At 38.4% G+C, this 24,850-nt stretch overlaps 1 protein-coding gene and 1 pseudogene across 2 annotated transcripts; both read left to right on the plus strand.

The window, feature by feature from the left end:
* Positions 1 to 695: 695 nt before the first annotated feature.
* LOC110288667 (vomeronasal type-1 receptor 90-like) lies at positions 696 to 5,058 on the plus strand. Of its 2 annotated transcripts, none has more exons than XM_085839677.1 (2): positions 696 to 775; positions 3,064 to 5,058. In XM_085839677.1, the coding sequence occupies exon 2, from the start codon at positions 3,116 to 3,118 to the stop codon at positions 4,064 to 4,066; it is 951 nt and encodes a 316-aa protein (XP_085695803.1). In that variant the 5' UTR covers positions 696 to 775; positions 3,064 to 3,115; the 3' UTR covers positions 4,067 to 5,058. The 2 variants fall into 2 exon arrangements, with proteins under 2 accessions (XP_085695803.1, XP_085695804.1); XM_085839678.1 differs by lacking the exon at positions 696 to 775 and adding an exon at positions 1,751 to 1,834.
* A 17,255-nt stretch (positions 5,059 to 22,313) lies between these two features.
* Positions 22,314 to 23,402, plus strand: LOC147003972 (vomeronasal type-1 receptor 46-like; annotated as a pseudogene).
* Positions 23,403 to 24,850: the final 1,448 nt, after the last annotated feature.

Raw genomic sequence — 24,850 nt, forward strand, 5'->3', positions numbered from 1 at the left:
AAAAAATTTTTTATTTTGCACACTCCATATTCCATTCTGCCCCCTGCTTCCCCCCACCCTGCTGACTGCTCTACATCCCAGTGGCAAAGAAGTCTTTGCCATTGACTTCTTTTGCCCTCTGGCCTGTGACTATAATTTCAAGTTTTGATTTACTTTATGGAGTCCTTCCTACACAATACTTCTATGCACTCTAACAAATGAACCACATTTCTAGTTCAACAGCCTGATTTCTGCTAATAATAGAATTATATTACCTCCTGTCTATTTGCTTTGTAAGAAAAAGTGGCTTTCCCCAAGTACATTTGCTGGAGGTAACATTTTTATTATTTTAGCAAAAGAGATATTAATTTTTAGGTCAGTCAATGAAGCCACTGTCAAGCACATATGGAGGATGCCATGAATGTTTTGGAAGCTGGATATCTACCTTGGGGAATGTAAAATGTTTTTGTACTTCTTTTAAATGGGATATTATTGTTGTTAGTTTTACTGTTCACAAGGACTTGTATCAATTAATCCACACATACAGTTAATGCCTAGAGAGAACAGCTCACACCTGGGAAACCCAGAGCTCAGCTGTTTCTACGCCACTGTTCTCCTGGAATTAGGAAAGTTCATTTTTCCATTTGGTGGTACCACTTTCTAACAGCCACAAAGTCAAAACTGCCTTCTCCAGATGACATAAGTATGGGTGTAGAGGGAGATTGGATAATGACATTTCTTCCATATAACTACTTCTTCAGGTCTCATTCTACATAGATGTCTTTCAAAGATCCAGGTGGGTGACTTTCTTTTTCTCTTCATTATAGTTAGAGCCATTTGTAGGTGTTAGAATGAGTCTGCAATAAAGGATTAGAGAAGCCTCTTTTGAGTTATATTATACCATAAGCAAATAAAAGAGATGCTTTCAGACATTAAAATATCAGTTTAATGGTTAATAACAACATGGATTTCACTTACTTTGATTTCTTACTTTATATGTGACAGTAAAAGTAGGTATTGGGAAGAAAGCAGAGCCCAGCAAAAGGGTGAATAGAGACAGGAAAGGCTCATAGCATGAAGATGATAAATGGGTATTATATATTAAATGAAAATATCATCAAGTCTATCACTTTTTACAATGACTTATGATATATATATTTAAAATATAGCTCCAGTTTCAACTTTTCAATACACATATCTGACAGAAGATTCTCTTGCAAATGTGCTTTGATGATTCTAAGATCATGGTTAGACCTAGGTATGGTCAACTGTGTTAGTTTTCCATCCCTGTATCAAAATACTTGGGAAATCTCATAGGGTTAAAAACAAAGCACAGACATTTATTGGTGTGCAGTTGTACATGTTAAGGTCCATTTATATTGTAACTTGTATTTTCTCTGACTACTTTTTTTAAGGTAACTGACTGTATGCCTTTATTTATATGAAATTTAATCAAGGGTATAAAACAAATATTAACTAATTTAGTGCTTATCAGTATTGCTCCAGTCTGAAGAGTTTAAGTGTACTTCGAAATGGTCTAAGGCACTATCTTCTGCATTTTTCTATGCATATGTGCATGCATGCATATATATGTATGTATATATGTATATATGTATATATATATATATATATATATATATATATATATATATGTGTGTGTGTGTGTGTGTGTGTGTGTACATATGAACTATACTAATGAAGTTGAAAGTATAATTAGGCTTCTCACAAGAATCTGAGCCAGTGAAGTTTTTTTTCTATTTCTCTCTCACAAGCTGACTTTAAAGTACTAAGTAAGTTAATTCCATAATAAATTGATCCTGGTAACCACCCCAAATAAAAATCATGGGCACTAAAGGTAAGACTGTTGAGTGAAACTATTGAACATATGTGGGTGCTGATGACATATTAATAACACTGGAGACTTTGTTTTCCATTGCACGAGAAGGAATCTGTTTTAAACTAGAATTTCCCCAATGCATCACAATCTGGTCATCTTCAGCAAGTTCACATTTGTCATAATGTTTGGAAAATAGTGATTCTCTGAATATTACATGGTGCCAATTGTTGGAAGCTCCAAGTGCTACATGTTCAGGTGTGATTATGTGGTAACTACAGAAACCAGGAAAGGAAAATAAAATCATTGCCAGGATGGGTTGGGGGATGGGAGCAATAGAAAGCAGAACTGCACAGTACAAGTATCTTAATGGGAGAATAGGATTAGGGGAGGCTTCATACAGAGTGGAGGGAGATAAATACAGAAGAAAGAGGATGTTAGGTAAGATATCAACACGAATTATGGAAGAGCCACAATTTCTCATTCTGTTAACAATTTACAATTCTCTTCAAAAAGAAAATGAAAACAGTATTTGCCATGGAAATGGGGAGTAGGTTTTTTTTTTAAACCTGAAGTTCAATGTCATAAAAGATGATGGGATGAGAACTAAATTGGGTGCCACCTATGAATATTTATAATGATAATTAATGGTTATGGGTTGTGGAAAGTGCACTATTGGTCTTCAACTGTATCTCATCTTAAATTCACTTTATAAATTTCTTTGGAAATAGAACATAAAAATAGATGAATTGAGGAAGAAATTTGCTAATTAAAATGGTGGGCTTATCGTAAATTAGCACCATGCTTTCATTAGAATTATAAGTCATAACATAGATGGTTATAAAATAGAGCTCAGTAAAATTATGAACTCACCTCAATATTTTTGATACCCTTTGTAACTATTTTCCAAATCAACATAAGTTTATCCAGGTGTACAGTTTATTCATGACTGTTTTGGATGCTAAGTATGAAATGAGGCAATATAAATCAACAGGATTAGATTTCTAAGGTGTGATAATCAAGGTTAATAAAAGCTTACAAATTATGTATTCTGTATGTGTGAATGTATTTATTGTCTATAATATTGTATGTGTACACGAGATACATGGAAAGCATATAAAATGCAGGCTATGATGTAAGATCTGGAACATAAAATGTTAAAGAGACAAGCCAATCTTCAACTAGTAAAATGAGGATAGAGTCTTATTATCAAGTGTATCAAAGCTTGATTTATACTCTATTTTTTTCAGATATTTGAAATGAACATCCACCATGCTCTTAAGATGAATACAAGTTTCACTTATGTTTGCATTCAAGAATGTCCTTTATTTCCAAGCTGGACTTGGAAGCTTAGCCAATATGTTTCTTCTTTGTTTCTACATTTTCATACTTGTAGGTCACAGATCTAAACCTACAGACTTGATCTCCTGTCAACTCAGCTTTATTCACATGATGATGTTCCTCACTGGAGGGGACCTGTTGCTTACAGACATATTTGCATCGCTAAACATTGATAATGACTTCAAATGTAAGGCAACATTTTACATAAGCAGGGTGACGAGAGGCCTCTCTATCTGTACTACTTGCCTCCTGAGTGTGTTCCAGGCTGTCACTATCAGTCCCAATACCTCAGTGTTGGCAAATTTTAAACCAAAACTAAAAAAATACATGACCTATGTTTTCTTGTGTATTTGGTCTTTCAATTTGTCCTACAGTAGTAACCGGTTCTTCTATGTTCATGGTTTTACTAATGTGAGTGAGACTAACCTGATGCAGGTCACTGAATCCTGCTCACTCTTCCGCATGAACTATATCATCAGGGGATTTATGTTAACAGTGTCAATCTCCAGAGATGTGTTTCTTGTAGGAATCATGATGACCACAAGTACATACATGGTGATTATCTTGTGCAGACATCAGAGGCAATGCAAGCATCTTCATAGCATCAGGCACCTGAGAGCATCCCCTGAGAAAAAAGCCACCCAGACCATCTTGCTGCTTGTGATTTTCTTTGTGGTCATGTACTGGGTGGACTTCATCATATCATCTACATCAGTCCTGTTGTGGAGGTATGACCCAGTCATCTTGTGGGTTCAGAAGTTTGTGATGTATGCCTTTCCCACAATTACTCCTTTGGTACAAATTAGTTCTGATAACAGAATAATAATTATGCTGAAAAACATGCACTCAAAGCACCACCAGAGGTTTTTTTGGAAACATTTTTTTTATTTCTTTAAGAAACTACTAATTTAATATTTTTTATATCTGTGAGTGTTGTACCAGCATATATGTACGCATGCATTCCTGCTACCCACAGAGGTGAGAAGATGTCATGGCATCCCATGAAATTGGACGTATAGATGGCTATAAGGAATCATTCTGTAAAGCACCAATTATTTTTTCTAAAATACAGTTTGTTTCTTTTAAACTTTAATGTCCCTAGCACATATGTAGCAGATGTACAGCCCAGTCACCATGTGGATTTCCCCCAACAAGTGGTGCCTGTTCCTAATGCTGCTGTCTGTCATGGAATCCATTCCCAACAGAACTGCCTTGTTTACCCTCAGCTGGAGAGGATGCACCTAACCCTGCAGAGACTTTATGTGCCTAATTGGAGAAATACAGTGGTGTGGGGCACTGTCTCAGATGAGAAAATGATAAGGGAAGTGAGGTGGAACCCTGTGAGAGGGCTCCTGGTTGATATTTAAATGAATGAATGAATGAATGAATGACCTTCCTTAAAAATTAACCTTTAATGTTTCCAGTAGCAAAACAGAATTGTTCATATAATTTAATTAAAATGTGCATTATTACACATACACATTCATATATATTCTTTTGACATTTCTGTTGCTAAGTACTAGAAAGTTTTTAAGTTAATTGTCCACAATAAGTTGATATTTCTACATGAAATCTCTTTTTCTCCTTTGTACTTTGTAAAATGAATATTCCCTTGCTTCTGAGTTTATTCAAAAGGAGATCCTTGCTGATAGTGACTTTCTAAGTTTTCTCTTGAAAAGATTTCAATCTACTCTTTCTGACCAAGAATACTTTAAATATTTTATTGTAGCTTTAATTCTATTCCCTAATTTTAGTTTCTCTGGATCCATAAAAATACCATGAATTTAAGGTTCCAATGTTTTTTGCTACAGTTACTTAATGAATTCTATATGAAAATATCATGTACCTGTTTATGTGTACTTCATTTACATGTACTAAAATATTATTAGTAAATAAAAATTGTTTATTTATTGTATGTGTGTTCATTGTGTACCTGCATGTATGTATGTGTGTGCACAGATGAAGTATATATGTATACATACACATGGAGGCCAGGAGACACCTGCTGTCACTTGCTGTTTCTATTTGTGTTGATATTGCCATTCACTGCTGTTTTAATAGAGCATCTTTCTCTCTGTGACCTGTGTCAAGATGGTAGTCTAAGGGCTTCTCCTGTCTCTGCTTCTCCAGCTCTGGGATTAGAAGTGTTCACCACCATACCTCCCCACATTTGAAAATTATGCTTTTTTCATTGAGGAAATATTTCATACTACATAATCTGAATAGCGTTTCCCCTCCGCGAAATCTTTCCAGTTTCTCCTCACCTCTGACCCCATTCAAATTAACACCATTTCTTTCTCTCTTTAGAAAAGATGCATGTCTCTTAGTAACAACAATAAAATAAACAAGATAAATGAAATATAAATGAAACACAAGAAGACAAAACACACAGAAGAAAAGGTGCCAAGGCAAAAGCACAACAACCAAAAAGAGAAACACACAAGTTCTCACACAGGGATCTCATAAAATACAAAAATAGAAGTCCTAATATATATGTAAAGGATCAGTAAGACTCAGTTAAGGCTGTTTTGTGTTGGGCTTGACTGCATGGCATGGAGCCAACCCTTAGGGACAGTTAGTTTCTCCAGAAAGACTCCCTTCGAGAAAACTAAATTTTTATTACAGGTGGCTATCAAAAGGAGATAGCTTCTCAGTTATGGAAGGGATGGATGTGTATGCACTATGTCTGCTCTAGGACCACGTTGGGTACAAGCCTCTGCAGTCCCAGTGGATGCTGGCACTGATTCTGAGTTCATATGTAAGTCCACTGGCTTGTGTTTAGAAGGCTTTTTGCCTTGGTGTTCTCCATCGATTCTGGCTCCTCTAGCCTTTTTACTACATCTCCCACAAAGTTCCCTGTGCACTGAGAGAAAAAATTTGATGGAGACTTCCGATGTATAGTTTGCTGTCTTAATGCTGTCTTCGTGTTTTCTAGCTTTGAATCTGTGTATTTATTTATGTCTTCTGCTGGAGGGAGCTCTTGTGATGGCTGACTGAGACTTAGATTTATAAATATGTCATAAGTAGTCATTTTATTGCTACATTCTCTTACTTGAACACTAGTATTTTGTTTTCTCCTTGGTCACAGGCCTATATAATAGTTTCATGTTCTTGACAACCCAAGCAGTGCTGGGTATGGATTCCATCCCATGGACTCCATGCTTTAAATCAAATCAGATATTGGTTGGTTACTCTTACAAGCTTTGTGACACTATTGCACCAGCATATCTTTTTTTATTTATTTAAAACTCCCCAAAATACTGGATTCCCAGTAATTTCCCTAAGGGATAAACTGCTTGAATTTTGGCTGGAATTATTTTCCCACCTTCTAATGTGCAGGCATTTTTATTAGCAAGTCCCCAAAAGCTGCTACTTTCTGCTTACCTGATCCAAGAATATATTGTCATCAGTATAGTGGGCCAGCATGATATCTTGAGGAAGAGGCATGGGATTAACACCATTTTGAACTAATTTATGAAATCGGGCTGGACAATTTATATAGTTTGAGGTAGAAATGTAAGGATTTGCTCCTTGCATTGACAAATAAAAACAAAATGCCTATAGTTAGACTTATGAGCAAGTAGTTTTATAAAGCATTTTTGAGATCACTGTCTGCTTACAAGTATCAGAAGGTAATCTGTAATCTGTACTCAGTCCAAGAAAAGAAATCACATCTGCTTTATCAGTTGGCGTTGGAGTCACTTCCTCACTGAGTTAATAACAGTCAAGAGTCATTTTCCATGAATGAATACTCCACCATGGAATTCTACAGATGTGTTCCATACAGGCCAAACAATATATACTATTAAGTGGGGTAGACATTTCCTCTGCACCTTTTTTATCTTGATGCTGGCATTGATTTCTCTAATCTTTCTCTGAATGTGATACTGTTTTGGGTTCAACATTTTCCATGGTAGAAGCAGCTCCAGTGACCTCCATTTGTTCTTTCTAACCATAATAGACTTTATTCGGCAGCTGAGGCAACAAATGTGCTGTTTCTGCTGTGAATAAGAATTGCTGAAAAGAGCATGTGTATGGCTATAAACCAAAATCTTCTGGAGAGACATGTTGACAGGCTGCAGTTTCAGATCTGTAGAGAAGCTTGACACTTTTAGGAACAGATACTCATGACATTATTTTAGCCTCTGGAATATCCATTCCTTTTCCTACTCTATATTCAAACTATCACCTCATGATGCAAGATAGAAATACATTTTAGAAGCTGTTAATTGAAATTAACATCTCATGATAATACATAAGTTCTATTAGGCACTATTAATTTGTCTTCCATCTATCCAAGAGCTATCAATGTCATCAGATAACATCTTTGGTCGATAAACAGCTTGCCCTGTCTCAGTATAACCACCTCTCTTGAATGCCCACCAGTGCATTTTAAATTTACCTTGATTTGTATTTTTCTTTGTTCTATAAATGTATTAAAAACTTTATAAAACTATGTTCACTTTAGAACACAGAATTGTGCAGTAATCTTAATGTGTTCCTGGGCTATAAGAAACTTCTGAGGGGAGAATGATTTCTTTCATAGACCCTACTATCTTCTAAGACAAATATCTTACATACTTTTTAAATTACATATCCTGGGATTCTGGAAATAAACACAGCTTGAGTTTTGGACCCAATTGTGAATCAGATAGTGTTGTGCTGGGATATGTTCCTTAAACCCAAAAGACCACCAAAAGGTCGATTCAGATGCAATCACATTAAGGTCTCTTTAACCAGGCTTGGGCTTGGTCTCCCTGTAAAACCTAGCATAGCAGGACAGGAAGGTGGAGAGCCCCAAACCTATTTTCAGGAAAGCATTTATAGAGGCAAGCAAACAAGTAAGGGAGTTTCTAGCCTAGGACACATTTGACTGCAGGGCCATTATAGTCTTTAACATAATTGGCTGGTGCTGGGAGCCACAGCATAAACTCAAGTTCTGTTTTCCTCCTTACTGGTGGTTGTTCAGAAGTGAAGTGCCAGGGGCAGAAGTGAAACCTCAAGGTGCACATTTTGGGGGTAGTAACCTAGAACTGGTGCTAGGTATCAGTTTCCTAGTTAACTCGATTTTAACCTAGGTCAGGTTCTCTAAGATGGATTCTGAACCCAAAAGATTTTGTCTCTCACCACGTAGATGCAACAGCTTTTGGGATAAGCCCCACTCCAGCAGTCCAGAGCCCACATGAAGCATCACAAAAGTTCAATCCCAAATTTTCCTATCTACAAGTAAAGCAAGCCTGTGCATGTTCTTTGGTTGGTGTTTCAGACTCTAAGATCCCCAAAGGTCCAGGTTAATTGACTCTGTTGGTCTTTCTGTGGAGTTTCTATCCCCTTCAAGAGATGAAATTCTTCCATAAGAATCCCCAAGCTCCACCCACTGTTTGGTTGTGGGTATCTTTATCTGAGTCAGCTGCTGGGTGGAGCCTCTCAGAGGACACCATGCTCCTGTCTGCAAGCATAATAGAGTATCATTAATAGTGTTAGTGACTGGTGCTTGCCTATGGGTTGGGTCTCTAGAGGGTATGGTTATTGGTTGACTTCCCTCAGTCACTGCTCCCTCCCAGATGCCTGCATTACTTGTAGATAGGAAAATTTGGGATTGAACTTTTGTAGGTGAGTTGGTGTATCTATGGCTCCATTGGTGTTCCTGTCTGTATACAGTAGGTGTACTCTTCATCTTCCATATTCCCAATATAGTGAGTCACAGTTAAGGTCACCCCCATTGTTTCTTGGGCATTTCTCTTGTCCCATGTCATGTCATGTGCTGGAGGTGCACCCCTCCTTCCAAACCCCATCAGTTGCAGATTTCCATTCATTTTCAAGGCCAAATAGCCATGTCTCATGTCATTTCAACACCTGATCTTTAGTTTCCAATTCCTCTTCCCATCCCATCTGCCTCTTATGACTATTTTATTCTCCCTTGTAAGTGAGGTTCCAGCTTCCTGGCTTGGGCCTTCCTTCTTCTTTAGCTTCTTTGTGTCAATGAAGTGTATCACGGTACCTGTATTCTATGGCTAATATGCACTTATGAGTGAGTATATACCATGCATTTCCTATTGGGTCTGGGTTACTTTACTCTGGATGATATTCTCAAGTTCCATCCCTTTGCCTGCAAAATTTATGATGTCTTGGTTTTTAATGGCTGAACAGTATTGCATTGTGTAGGTTTACCACATTTTTTTTTATCCATTCTTCAGGTGAGGGACATGTAGGTTTTTTTCCAACTTCTGGCTATTATGAATATGGCTGATATGAAAATCATTGAGCAAGTGTTCTTGTGGGATGGTGAAACATCTTTTCGGTGTAGCCCAGGAATGGTGTAGCTGGATATTGAGGTAGAATTATTACCAGTTTTCCAAAAAATTGCCAAATTGTTTTCCAAAGTTTTTGTACAAGTTTACATTTCGACCAGCAAAGGGAGAGTGTTCCCCTTGCTCCATATCCTCACCACCATGTGCTATCTCTTGACACTTTTATCTTAAACATTTGGATGGGTGTTTGAGATGGAACCTAAAAGTTTTTTTTTTAATTTGCATTTTGATGATGACTAAGGACATTGAACATTTTTATTAGTGCTTCCCAGCCATTCGAGATTCAGCTGTTGAGAATTCTGTTAGTTCTGAACCCCCATTTTTAATTTGGTTATTTGGGTTGCTGGTGTCTAACTTCTTGAGTTCTTTGTAAATTTTGGATATTAGCCCTCTGTCAGATGTAAGGTTGATAAAGATATCCCTATCTGTGTGCTGCCAATAAAAACCGCATGGTATTGGTACAGCAACAGACACATTGATCAATGGAATGAAATTGAAGACCCAGAAATAAATGCATTCATCTATAGTCTTGATTTTTTATATAAAATCCCAAAACCATACAATGTAAAAATGAAAGCATCTTCAACAAATGGTTCTTGACTAGCCAGATATCTACATGTAGAAGAATAAAAATTGATCCAAACTTATCAACCTGTACAAACTTCAAGTCCAAGTGGATGAAAGACCTAAAAATAAAACCAGATACACTGAATCTCATAGAAGAGAAAGGGAGAAATATCCTTGAATGCAATGGTAAAAGAGAGAGGTGACTGAACATAATAACAATGTCTCTAGCTACAAGAACAATTGATAAACTCATGAAAATGCAAAGCATTTCTAAGGTTTTTTTCTTGTTTTTTTAATTGAATATTTTTGTTATTTACATTTCAAATGTTATCCCTTTTCCTGATCTCCCCAAAACATCCTATCTCATCCCTCCACCACTGCTTCTATGAGGGTGTTCCTCACAGACTTAACCACTCCTGCCTCCCCACACTTCCATTCCCCTACTTTGGGGCATCAAATATTCACGGCACCAAGTACCTCTTCACTCATTTTTATATTAGATATTTTTTAAATTTGCATTTCAAATATTATCCCATTTCTTGGTTTCCCCTCTGAAAACTCCCTATCTCATTCCCCCTGCCCCTGATCACAAACCCATCCACTCCTGCTTCCCTGTATTGGTATTCCCCTATACTGGGGCATCAAGCCTTTTCAGGTCCAAGAGCCTCTCCTCCAGTTCATGTCCAACAAGGCCATTCTCTGCTACATACACAGCCGAAGCCATAGGTCCCTCCATGTGTACTTATGGTTGGTGGTTTAGTCCCTGGGAGCTCTGGGGGTACTGGTTGGTTCATATTTTTGTTCCTCCTATGAGGTTGCAAACCCCTTCAGCTTCTTCAGTTCTTTCTCTGGCTCTGCCATTGGGGACCTTGTACTCTGTCCAAAGTATTTGCTGAGAGCATCCACCTCTGAATATGTCAAGCACTGGCAGAGCCTCTCAGCAGACAGCTATATCAGGCTCTGTTCAGCATGCACTTCTTGGAATCCACAATAGTGACTGATTTTAGAATAGTGACTCTATAGGTGATGGATCCCCAGGTGGGTTACTCTCTGGATGGCCTTTCCTTCAGTCTCTACTCCACATTTTGTCTCTGTATTTTGTTCCCCCTTCTAAGATGGACCAACACAATGACATTTCTTGAGCTTCATTCTTCATTCTTCTTCAGCTTCATATGGTCTATGAATTGTATCTTGGGTATTCTAAGCTTTTGGGCTAATATCCACTTATCAGGGAGTGCACACCACGTGTGTTCTTCTTAGATTGAATTACCACACTCAGGATGATATTTTCTAGTTCCATTCATTTGCCTAAGATTTCATGAAGTCATTGTTTTTTTTTTTTTTTTTTTTTTTTTTTTTTTGGTTTTTCGAGACAGGGTTTCTCTGTGTAGCCCTGGCTGTCCTGGCACTCACTTTGTAGACCAGGCTGGCCTCGAACTCAGAAATCTGCCTGCCTCTGCCTCCCAAGTGCTGGGATTAAAGGTGTGCGCCACCATGCCCGGCTGAAGTCATTGTTTTTAATACCTGAGTATTAAATACTCACAATACCTGGATTGTGTAAATGTTCCAAATTTTCTGTATCCATTCAGTTGTTGAAGGATATCTGGGTTGTTTCCAGCTTCTGACTATTATAAATAAGGCTGCAATGAACATAGTGGAGTATGTGTTCTTATTAGAAGTTGGGCTTCTGGTCCACCGAAGCACCGGAGTTCCTGGCCTGGGGAGTCTCTGGACACCCGCAAGGACCCACACAGGATCCCCCACGGGATCCTAAGACCTCTGGTGAGTGGAACACAGCGTCTGCTCCAATCCAATCCCTCCAGACCTGAGACTGCATTAATTAAGGAAGCAGATAACCCGGCCTGATCAGGGGCACAAGTCCCTTCCGGTCAATTCGGGAACCTGGGTTCCTTGTGTGCGGAGTTTCTGGACACCCCCAAGGTCCTCACAGGACCCTCCACGGGATCTTAAGACCTCTGGTGAGTCGAACACAACTACTGCCAGGAGGCAGGTAAGAACACCAGATATCTGGGCACCTTCTCTGCAAGAGGAGAGCTTGCCTGCAGAGATTACTCTGACCACTGAAACTAAGGTGAGAGCTAGTCTCCCAGGTCTGCTGATAGAGGCTAACATAATCACCTGAGGAACAAGCTCTAACCAGAGACAACTATAACAACTAGCTCCAGATATTACCAGATGGCGAAAGGCAAACATAAAAATCCTACTAACAGAAATCAAGACTACTCACCATCATCAGAATGCAGCACTCCCACCCCACCTAGTCCTGGGCACCCCAACACAACCGAAAACCTAGACCCGGATTTAAGAGCATATCTCATGCTGATGGTAGAGGACATCAAGAAGGACTTTAATAACTCACTTAAAGAAATACAGGAGAACACTGCTAAAGAATTACAAGTCCTTAAAGAAAAAGAGGAAAACCCAACCAAACAGGTAGAAGTCCTTAAAGAAAAACAGGAAAACACATCCAAACAGGTGATGGAAATGAACAAAACCATACTAGACCTAAAAAGGGAAGTAGACACAATAAAGAAAACCTGATAAAAGGTATCAATGGCAGGTATTGCCCCAAGGAATGGAAAATAGCCCAACCATATGTCAGTTATATGTAAGAAAAGCTTTGCAACCAGTTAGAGATGGTTTCCCCTCCTTAAAAATTTGTCATTATATGGACGATATTGTGATTGTGGACCTGAAGAAGAAAGTATACATCAAGCTTATGGCTTGCTTAATGAAACTTTAAAAAATAATGGCTTGATTGTTGCACCAGAAAAGGTACAGCAGTCTAATGTTAGCCATTTTTTAGGAGCCACTATTACTCTACGGTATGTCACCCCACAAAAGATTAGCATAAGAAAAAAATCATCTAAAGACATTAAATGATTTTCAAAAATTATTAGGAGATATAAATTGGATTAGACCTTATTTAAGGATCCCTACTTCAGAATTAAAACCTTTATTTCAAATTTTAGAAGGAGAATCACATATTACCTCATTGAGACAATTAACACCCGAGTCTTCTGATGTTATTAGGAAGGTGGAAAGAGCTATCCAAAAAGCACAGTTAGATCGTATAAATGAGCAAGATCCTTTGTACCTATGCATATTAAGAACCATAAATTTGCCAACTGCTGTGTTATGGCAAGATGGTCCTTTAGTATGGATACATCCACATGTATCCCCTAATAAAACTATAGAGCATTATCCCACCATGGTGGCAAATATGGCCCATAAAGGTATAAAAAGTTCAATTACTCACTTTGGAAAAATGCCTGATAGCATAACTGTTCCCTATACTGTTGCACAAATGCAAATGTTATGTGCGACTATGGATGAATGGGCCATTCTTAGATGCAGTTATTCTGGTTTAATTGATAATCATTATCCTAAACATCCTTTATTACATTTTATGCTATTGAATCCAGTGATATTTCCAAGGTAACGGCTAATACTCCTATAAAGGGAGCCATTGATATTTATACCGATGGATCCAAAACAGGAATTGGAAGTTATGTGATAAATGAAAAGGCTGTAAGGTTGCAATTTACACCAGGAGCCCCTCAATTAGTAGAATGTTTGGTGGTTTTAGAAGTCTTTAAACGATTTCTTATGCCCACAAATATTATCTGTGATTCTGTTTATGTGGTTAATGCTGTACTAGCATTAGAGACCTCACTCAGGATGATGCCCTCCAGGTCCATCCATTTGCCTAGGAATTTCATAAATTCATTCTTTTTAATAGCTGAGTAGTACTCCATTGTGTAAATGTACCACATTTTTTGTATCCATTCCTCTGTTGAGGGGCATCTGGGTTCTTTCCAGCTTCTGGCTATTATAAATAAGGCTGCTATGAACATAGTGGAGCATGTGTCCTTCTTACTGGTTGGGACATCTTCTGGATATATGCCCAGGAGAGGTATTGCTGGATCCTCCGGTAGTACTATGTCCAATTTTCTAAGAAACAGCCAGACTGATTTCCAGAGTGGTTGTACAAGCTTGCAATCCCACCAACAATGGAGGAGTGTTCCTCTTTCTGCACATCCTCACCAGCATCTGCTGTCACCTGAATTTTTGATCTTAGCCATTCTGACTGGTGTGAGGTGGAATCTCAGGGTTGTTTTGATTTGCATTTCCCTGATGATTAAGGAAGTTGAACATTTTTTCAGGTGCTTCTCTGCCATTTGGTATTCCTCAGGTGAGAATTCTTTGTTCAGTTTTGAGCCCCATTTTTAAATGGGGTTATTTGATTTTCTGGAGTCCACCTTCTTGAGTTCTTTATATATATTGGATATTAGTCCCCTATCTGATTTAGGATAGGTAAAGATCCTTTAACAATCTGTTGATGGTCTTTTTGTCTTATTGACGGTGTCTTTTGCCTTGCAGAAACTTTGCAGTTTCATGAGGTCCCATTTCTCAATTCTCGATCTTATAGCACAAGCCATTGCTGTTCTATTCAGGAATCTTTCCCCTGTGCCCATATCTTCAAGGCTTTTCCCCACTTTCTCCTCTATAAGTTTCAGTGTCTCTGGTTTTATGTGAAGTTCCTTGATCCACTTAGATTTGACCTTAGTACAAGGAGGTAGGAATGGAACGATTCGCATTCTTCTACATGATAACCACCTGTTGTGCCAGCACCATTTGTTGAAAATGCTGTCTTTCTTCCAAAGGATGTTTTTAGCTCCCTTGTCGAAGATCAAGTGACCGTAGGTGTGTGGGTTCATTTCTGGGTCTTCAATTCTATTCCATTGGTCTACTTGTCTGTCACTATACCAGTACCACGCAGTTTTTATCACAATTGCTCTGTAGTAAAGCTTTAGGTCAGGCATGGTTATTCCACCAGAGGTTCTTTTATCCTTGAGAATAGTTTTTGCTATCCTAGGTTTTTTTGTTATTCCAGATGAAGTTGCAGATTGCTCTTTCCAATTCATTGAAGAATTGAGTTGGAATTTTGATGGGGATTGCATTGAATCTGTAGGTTGCTTTTGGCAAGATAGCCATTTTTACAATGTTGATCCTGCCAATCCATGAGCATGGGAGATCTTTCAATCTTCTGAGATCTTTAATTTCTTTCTTCAGAGACTTGAAGTTTTTATTATACAGATCTTTCACTTCCTTAGTTAGAGTCACGCCAAGACATTTTATATTATTTGTGACTATTGAGAAGGGTGTTGTTTCCCTAATTTCTTTCTCAGCCTGTTTATTCTTTGTGTAGAGAAAGGCCATTGACTTGTTTGAGTTAATTTTATATCCAGATACTTCACCGAAGCTGTTTATCAGGTTTAGGAGTTCTCTGGTGGAATTTTTAGGGTCACTTATATATACTATCAATCATCTGCAAAAGTGATATTTTGACTTCATCTTTTCCAATTTGTATCCCCTTGATCTCCTTTTGTTGTCGAATTGCTCTGGCTAGGACTTCAAGTACAATGTTGAATAGGTATGGGGAGAGTGGACAGCATTTTCTAGTCCCTGATTTTAGTGGGATTGCTTCAAGCTTCTCACCATTTATTTTGATGTTGGCTACTCGTTTGCTGTAGATTGCTTTTATCATGTTTAGGTATGGGCCTTGAATTCCTGATCTTTCCAAGATGTTTTTCATGAATGGGTGTTGGATCTTGTCGAATGCTTTTTCTGCATCTAATGAGATGATCATGTGGTTTTTGTCTTTGAGTTTGTTTATATAATGGATTACGTTGATGGATTTTCGTATGTTAAACCATCCCTGCATCCCTGGAATAAAACCTACTTGGTCAGGATGGATGATTGCTCAATGTGTTCTTGGATTCGGTTAGCGAGAATTTTATTGAGTTTTTTTGCATCAATATTCATAAGGGAAATTGGTCTGAAGTTCTCTATCTTTGTTGGATCTTTCTGTGGTTTAGGTATCAGAGTAATTGTGGCTTCATAGAATGAGTTGGGTAGAGTTCCTTCTACTTCTATTTTGTGGAATAATTTGTGCAGAACTGGAATTAGGTCTTCTTTGAAGGTCTGATAGAACTCTGCACTAAACCCATCTGGTCCTGGGCTTTTTTTTTGGCTGGGAGACTATTAATGACTGCTTCTATTTCTTTGGGGGATATGGGACTGTTTATCTCGTTAACTTGATCCTGATTTAACTTTGGTACCTGGTATCTGTCCAGAAATTTGTCCATTTCATCCAGGTTTTCCAGTTTTGTTGAGTATAGCCTTTTGTAGAAGGATCTGATGGTGTTTTGGATTTCTTCAGGATCTCTTGTTATGTCTCCCTTTTCATTTCTGATTTTGTTAATTAGGATGTTGTCCCTGTGCCCTCTAGTGACTCTAGCTAAGGGTTTATCTATCTTGTTGATTTTCTCAAAGAACCAACTCCTCGTTTGGTTAATTCATTTAATAGTTCTTCTTGTTTCCACTTGGTTTATTTCACCCCTGAGTTTGATTATTTCCTGCCTTCTACTCCTCTTGGGTGAATTTTCTTCCTTTTTTTCTAGAGCTTTTAGATGTGTTGTCAAGCTGCTAGTGTGTGCTCTCTCTAGTTTCTTTTTGGAGGTACTCAAAACTATGAGTTTCCCTCTTAGAACTTCTTCCATTGTTTCCAATAGGTTTGGGTAAGTTGTGGCTTCATTTTCATTAAACTGTAAAAAGTCTTTAGTTTCTTTCTTTATTCCATCCTTGACCAAGGTATCATTGAGAAGAGTGTTTTTCAGTTTCCACGTGAATGTTGACTTTCCATTATTTATGTTGTTATTGAAGATCAGCCTTAGTCCATGGTGGTCTGATAGGATGCATGGGACAATTTCAATATTTTTGTATCTGTTGAGACCTGTTTTGTGACCAATTATATGGTCAGTTTTGGAGAAGGTCCCGTGAGGTGCTGAGAAGAAGTTATATCCTTTTGTTTTAGGATAAAATGTTCTGTAGATATCTGTTAAGTCCATTTGTTTCATAACTTCTGTTAGTTTCACTGTGTCCCTGTTTAGTTTCTGTTTCTACGATCTGTCCATTGATGAAAGTGGTGTGTTGAAATCTCCACTATTATTGTGTGAGGTGCAATGTGTGCTTTGAGCTTTACTAAAGTGTCTTTAATGAATGTGGCTGCCCTTGCATTTGGGGCACAGATATTCAGAATTGAGAGTTCCTCTTGTAGGATTTTACCTGTGATGAGTATGAAGTGTCCCTCCTTGTTTTTTTTTTTTTTGATAACTTTGGGTGGGAAGTCGATTTTATTCGATATCAGAATGGCTACTCCAGCTTGTTTCTTCATACCATTTGCTTGGAAAATTGTTTTCCAGCCTTTCATTCTGAGGTAGTGTCTGTCTTTTACCCTGAGATGGGTTTCCCGTAAGCAGCAGAATGTTGGGTCCTATTTGTGTAACCAGTCTGTTAGTCTATGTCTTTTTATTGGGGAATTGAATCCATTGATATTAAGAGATATTAAGGTAAAGTAATTGTTGCTGCCTTTTATTTTTGTTGTTAGAGTTGGCATTCTGTTCTTGTGGCAGTCTTCTTTTAGGCACGTTGAGGGATTACTTTCTTGCTTTTTCTAGTGTGTGATTTCCATCCTTGTATTGTTATTTTTCTGTTATTATCCTTTGAAGGGCTGAATTCGTGGAAAGATAATGTGTGAATTTGGTTTTGTCATGGAATACTTTGTTTCTCCATCTATGGTAATTTAGAATTTGGCCGGCTATAGTAAACTGGGCTGGCATTTGTGTTCTCTAAGTGTCTGTATAACATCTGTTCAGGCTCTTCTGGCTTTCATAGTCTCTGGTGAAAAGTCTGGTGTAATTCTGATAGGACTGCCTTCATATGTTACTTGACCGTTCTCCATTACTGCTTTTAATATTCTATCTTTATTTAGTACATTTGTTGTTCTGATTATTATGTGTCGGGAGGAATTTCCTTTCTGGTCCAGTCTATTTGGAGTTCTGTAGGCTTCTTGTATGATCACGGGCATCTCTTTCTTTAGGATTGGGAAGTTTTCTTCTATTATTTTGTTGAAGATATTTGCTGGCCCTTTATGTTGAAAATCTTCATTCTCATCAACTCCTATTAGCCATAGGTTTGGTCTTCTCATTGTGTCCTGTATTTCCTGGATGTTTTGAGTTAGGATCCTTTTGCATTTTCTATTTTCTTTGATTGTTGTGCCGATGTTCTCTATGCACCTGAGATTCTCTCTTCCATCTCTTGTATTCTGTTGCTGATGCTCGCATCTATGGTTCCAGATTTCTTTCCTAGGATTTCTATCTCCAGTGTTGCCTCACTTTGGCTTTTCTTTATTGTGTCTACTTCCCTTTTTAGGTCTAGTATGGTTTTGTTCATTTCCATCACCTGTTTGGATGTGTTTTCCTGTTTTTCTTTAAGGACCTGTAACTCTTTAGCAGTGCTCTCCTGTATTTCTTTAAGTGAGTTATGAAAGTCCTCTTTGATGTCCTCTACCATCATCATGAGATATGCTTTTAAATCTGCGTCTAGATTTTCGGTTGTGTTGAGGTGCCCAGTACTAGGTGGGGTGGGAGTGCTGTGCTCTGATGATGGTGAGTGGTCTTGATTTCTGTTAGTAGGATTCTTACGTTTGCCTTTCACCATCTGGTAATCTCTGAAGCTAGCTTTTATAGTTGTCTCTGGTTAGAGCTTGTTCCTTAGGTGACTCTGTTAGGCTCTATTAGCAGACCTGGGAGGCTGGATCCCTTCTTAGTTTCAGTGGTCAGAGAATTCTCTGCAGGCAAGCTCTATTTTTGCAGAGAAGGTGCCCAGATATCTGGTGTTCGAACCTGCCTCCTGGCAGAAGTTGTGTTCGACTCACCAGAAGTCTTAGGATCCTGTGGGGAATCCTGTGTGAGTCCTTGCGGGTGTCCGGAGACTCCTCTGGCAAGGCACCCAGGTGCTTGAGTGGACCGGAAGGGACTTGTGCCCCAGCTCAGGCCGGGTTGCCTGCTTCCCTAGTTAATGCAGTCTCAGGTCCCGCTCAATTGGATTGGAGCAGATGATGTGTTCCACTCACCAGAGGTCTTAGGATCCCATGGGGAATCCTGTGTGGGTCCTTGAGGATGTCTGTAGACTCCTCTGGCAAGGCACCCTGATGCTCGAGTGGACCGGAAGGGACTTGTGCCCCAGCTCAGGCCGGGTTGCCTGCTTCCCTAGTTAATGCAGTCTCAGGTCCCGCTTGATTGGATTGGAGCAGATGCTGTGTTCCACTCACCAGAGTTCTTAGGATTCCATGGGGGAATCTTGTGCGGGTTCTTGCGGGTGTCCGGAGACTCCCCGTTAGGTATATTAATGATTCTTTTATTAGAAGTACAGACCTATCGAATTATCTGAAGGGGAACTGGTCGCAGGAGCTGGAAATGTTGCAGACGAAGCTGCAGATACAGATCCTGAACCTTAATGGAACCAGAGAGGAACCAGTGACCCTTGGAGAATTTACCTCTTGGCTTAGCCCTGCATTTTCTTACTTTAAGGAATGGGTGGGAGTGATTTTGTTTGGTGCTGCCATATGCTGTGGACTGGTGTTCATGCCCTGGTTGGTATGCAAATTCAGAACCCAACAAAAACATGACAAGGTGATTATAACTCAGGCACTTTTAGCTATTGAAAACGGCACCTCCCCTGAAGGTTGGTTATCTATGCTCAAGAATTAGTTGGCATCTGAGTTCTCTGCTCTTGCACCCCACGGATTTATGGATCCATTGTACTGGGATGAGAGAGACTCAATGATCATTTATCAGTCCTTACACATCGCTGAGGTTTCCTCATTGCACACGATAGGGTGATCATGATTTCCCCACTATTTCATTTTTTGGCTGGCATTTTTTGTAGAGTTTGCCTTAGGTCATTTAGCAGTTACTGTCACACAGCACTGCGGTATCCAGAGATGGGCAACTTTCCTCATGCACAGACCAACCTAAGACATGGGGCCCAGTGGCGAAAGGGTTACCCTATGACGGGAAAGGCTGTGACATTAGAGGAACGACCTAAAACAGGACCCACGGTGGATGGACATAATTGCACAGGCCTAGACCAGCCTCATTTTATTAAAACAAAAAGGGGGAGATGTGGGAAGCCATTGCAGAGTGGCAGTTACAGAGTGGCAGTTGCAGAGTGGCAGTTGCAGAGTGGCAGTTGGCTACTGCTGGCCACCACACATACATAGGCAGTAAAGGTTCTTTTGCCAAGATGTGGTTTTGAGAATTAACCAAAGTTAACGAATCAGATGAGAGACAAGTTAACGAATCAGATGAGAGACAAGTGAACCAATCAGATGAGAGACAAGTTAACCAATCAGATGAGAGAGAACGCCTCTCCTAGGCCTATATAAGCAGCACCAGTTCTGGGCTTGGGGTCTCTTCGCCTCTACAATCAAGCTCTCCCAATAAACGTGTGCAGAAGGATCCTGTTGCAGTGTCATTCTTGCTGGCCAGTCGGGCGCACACAAGATTCTTGCTATGTAACTTTTGAAATTCTGGGGATAATTGCTTCCCCAGTCTCTGCAGCTACATTTCTGCTGTTACGGCTTCATGGCAGAGAACTGGCTCATAGTGTGAGACTAGAATATTCTGGTCAGGGTTACCTGCACTAAACTCAATTTTTACAGAATTCATGCATTTAATTTATTTAAGGGGATCAATTAATATCTATGAATTAATACCTTCTTAACAAGTGATCAGTATTTATTCATACTGTCCTCCATTTTATAAAGATTGCATGGAACTAGGTTGGATGGCTAAGGTCTTCATCTCCTAAGATTTCTGAAGATTTAATTTTGCTGCTGGCAGTGGACAGTACATTATCCAACATCATGTATACAGTACCTGAAAGCCACATACTCTCTTCATGATCTCTCTGAACTGTCATACATCATTTACTACATATGTTAAAATTTAAAGTAAAATTGATACTTGTCATCTTTTTTATTTGTATGTCTCAGATTATGAAATCTCCACATTGCAGAAAGCAAAAATCATCATAAATTCAAAAAGAAGACTATTCTAAAATTAAGTTCTGGAATAATGAAAAGGTAAAGAAGTTTTTCTTGGAAGAATATAGAGAAAACAGCTCTTGGTCACTTTTGCTGCAGGTCTCTTCAGACACCTGTCTGCACACTGATTAGTTTATTTATTTTTTAATTCTGAGTCCATTTCATAGTGATGGCTTGTCCAGTATCATGAATGTTTATGTACACACTTTGGATTTTAATACTTACAACCAATTATTACCATTTAAGCTAATTGAAAAGATCCCATCACTGCATTATTTTAAAATAAAGAGAAAACTTTACTTGGTGCAATCCTATGTTAGCAACTCTGTATCCATGGCAACTATGGACATTTCTGATCCACTCTGAGCTACTTAGAACCCCAGACAAAGATGTCACTTGATCCTTTAGAGCATGTGTCATTTTCTATATGTGATAAACATTTACAGTGCAATGAATATGAAATAGAATGTTTGAAAAGCATAGTTCTGGGGAAAAAGAGTTAAATTACTATATTTTGCCACATATCATTATTTTTGTATTAAATGCATTTTAACAGCTTATAGATGTATAACTGATAAAAATTTGATATATATATAATTTGAGCATTTGCAATTTTAAAATTCAAAGAGGCTATGGTTCCTACATTTTGGAGACCAAGTCTTAAATTAAGTGTTATCCAGAGGTTTTATTTATTTAAAATATATTTATTTGACTTTACATATATGATTGTTTTGCTTGCATGTATGTCTGGGTACCACTGTTATTCCATATCATACAGGACAATGAATACTCCAGAACTAGACTTACAGATGGTCATGAGGAAAATGTCATTGCTGGGAATTAAACCTAGGCACACTGCAAGAGTTAAAAGTGCTCTTAAGTACTAATCATGGAGCTTTAAAAAAAAAGGTCACTGTACAGTTGCTATAAATGTGTTTTGATGAGAGAAGTCAATGGGTGGGTTTGAAAATCGGGGTTAATCCATGAATTTACTAGACTAAATTTTTTACAAGCAAAAGACATGTAACTGTAAAATGTATGATTTGTGGTGTTATTTTCATGGGAATATTATTGGATGGTCTTTTTTCACTAACTGGTGCATTCTTTTTATACATACAAACATGCATGTGTCTTTGTATGTAGAAAATTCAAGTAAACTTGAAAATATAATTGGGCCCTTCTTTTCCCACAAGCTTTGAATCAGTGTAGACTTTTTCTACTTCTTTACCAGGAAGCTGATTTCAAAGTACTGAATTAAATCAATCCAATAAAAAATTGTTCTTTGTAACCAGGGAAAATAACCTACATGAGCACCAAAGGTATGACTGATGAATAGAACAGTAAAGAGTGTCTGTGTGCTGGTGAGAAATGGTAACAAGGGTACCTTGGTTTTTACTACATGGGAAGGAATCACTTTTAAACAGAAATTCCCAAACATCATCACTATATGGTCAACTTCAACAAGTTTGTCTTTGTCATAATATATTGAAAATAGTGTGCATTCCATATTCTCTGTTGTTGGAGGTTCCCAGCTCAACATCTTCAGATGTGAATATGTAGTCTGTAGTAACTACACAAACCTGGAAAGGAAAGGAAACCATTATCAGGATAAGGGTGGCAGTGGGAGCAATGGAGAGCAAATAGCAGATCTGTTCAGGAAAATGGAAGAGACAGGTCTCCTTACGAGTTGAAGAGCCAGGTAAATACAGAAGAAATAAGGAGGAAGGTAAAGAGGAGTAGAAGCAGGAAACAATTAATTAAACGGGGAAATGGGAAAATGAATGGGTTCTTAGCTAAGGAAAAAGGAGATAAATACAGAAAAAAGAGGTAGTTACAGAACATAACATCATGGATGGCTGAAAAGGCCACAAGGAAAATCTTGTTAAAATCTACATCATATACCTTTTCTTTTCTTTTTGGATGTTCAATTTGTCTTTCAGCAGTAACCAGCTCTTCTCTGCTTGTGCTTATACCAATGTGAGTGACACCAACAAGATGAAGATCAGTAAATACTGGTCATACTTTCCACAAACAAAATTATCAGGGGATTGATTTTAACAGTGACAACTTTAAGAGATGTGTTTCTTGTAGGAATCATGCTGACCACAAGTAAATACATGGTGGTTTTCTTGTTCAGACATCAGAAGCAATGCAAGCACCTTCATAGCATCAGTACTGGAGAGCATCCTCTGAGAAAAAGGCCACACAGACCATCCTGGTGCTGGTGGTTTTCTTTGTGGTCATGTACTGGGTAGACCTCATCATCTCATTCACCTCAGTCCTGTTGTGGAGGTATGACACAGTCATCCTGACTTTTCAGAAGTTTGTGATGAATATCTATCCCACAATTACTCCTTTGGTACAAATCAGTTCTGATAACAGAATACTCAAATGACACCAAGCTTTTTTTAAAGGGACAATTTTTTTTCTACTTTAAAAAAGATATTTATTCCTCTGGCCTGTGACAGCATCATGTCACTTTGTATCTGAACTCAGTGGACAGTCCCACAGTCTCTAGAGGAATCTCCACCATACAGGTGCACTAAAACTCCCAGGATCTTAGGATCACTGATGAGTGGAACACAACATCTGTTCCAAAAGAACCGGGGATGCCTGGGGAAAGCTGGAGCACAGATCAAGTTGGCTTCCTCCCAGGGATGCAGGTATGATTCAATATATGGAAATACATCAACATAATCCACAATATAAACAAACTCAAAAACAAAAAGCACATGATCATCTCATTACATGCAGAGAAAGTATTTGACAAAATCCAAAACCCATTCATGATAAAAATCTTGAAAGATCAGGAATTCAAGGCCCATATTTAAATATAATAAAAGCAATATACAGCAAAACAGTAGCCAACACCAAACAAAATGTTGAGAAACTTGAAGCAAACCCACTAAAATCAGGGACTAGACAAGGCTGCCCACTTTCTCCCTAACTATTCAATATAGTACTTGAAGTCCTACCCAGAGCAATTAGACAACAAAAGGAGATCAATCGAATACAAAGTGGAAAAGAAGAAGTCAAAATATCACTATTTGCAGATGATATGATAGTATATGTACGTGACCCCCAAAATTCCACTAGAGAATTCCTAAACCTGATAAACAACTTCAGTGCAGTAGGTGGATATAAAATTAACTCAAGCAAATCAGTGGCCTTTCTCTACACAAAGGATAAACAGGATGAGAAGGAAATTAGGAAAACAACACACTTCACAATAGTCACAAATAATATAAAATACCTTGGTGTGACTCTAACTAAGGAAGTGAATGATCTGTATGATAAGAACTTCAAGTCTCTCAAGATAGAAATCAAAGACGATCTCAAAAGATGGAAAGTTCGGTGCTCATAGATTGCCAGGATTAATATAGTAAAAATTCTTGCCGAAGACAATCTACAGATTCAATAAAATCCCCATCAAAATTCCAACTCAATTCTTCACAGAGTTAGAAAGGGCAATTTGCAAATTCATCTGGAATAACAAAAAACCCTGGATAGCAAAACCTATTCTCAACAATGAAAGAACCTCTAGTGGAATCACCATCACCGACCTCAAGCTGTACTACAGAGCAATTGTGATAAAAAACAGCATGGTATTGGTACGATGACAAACAGGTTGATCAATGGAATAAAATTTAAGACCCACAAATGAATCCAAACACCTATGGTCATTTGATCTTTGACAAAGGATCTAAAACCATCCAGTGGAAAGAAGATAGCATTCTCATAAAATGGCGCTGGCTCAACTGGTTGTTAACATGTGAAGAATGCGAATTGAACCATTCTTATCTCATTGTACAAAGCTCAAGTCTAAGTGGATCAAGGAACTCC

This window comes from Mus caroli, unplaced genomic scaffold (genome assembly GCF_978045245.1).
Source record: "Mus caroli unplaced genomic scaffold, Mus_caroli_1 scaffold_7, whole genome shotgun sequence".
Classification (NCBI taxonomy): domain Eukaryota; kingdom Metazoa; phylum Chordata; class Mammalia; order Rodentia; family Muridae; genus Mus; species Mus caroli.

Coding starts and splice junctions, on each gene's coding strand:
- LOC110288667 (XM_085839677.1), top strand. CDS start 3,116: ATGTTTGCATTCAAGAATGTCCTTTATTTCCAAGCTGGACTTGGAAGC.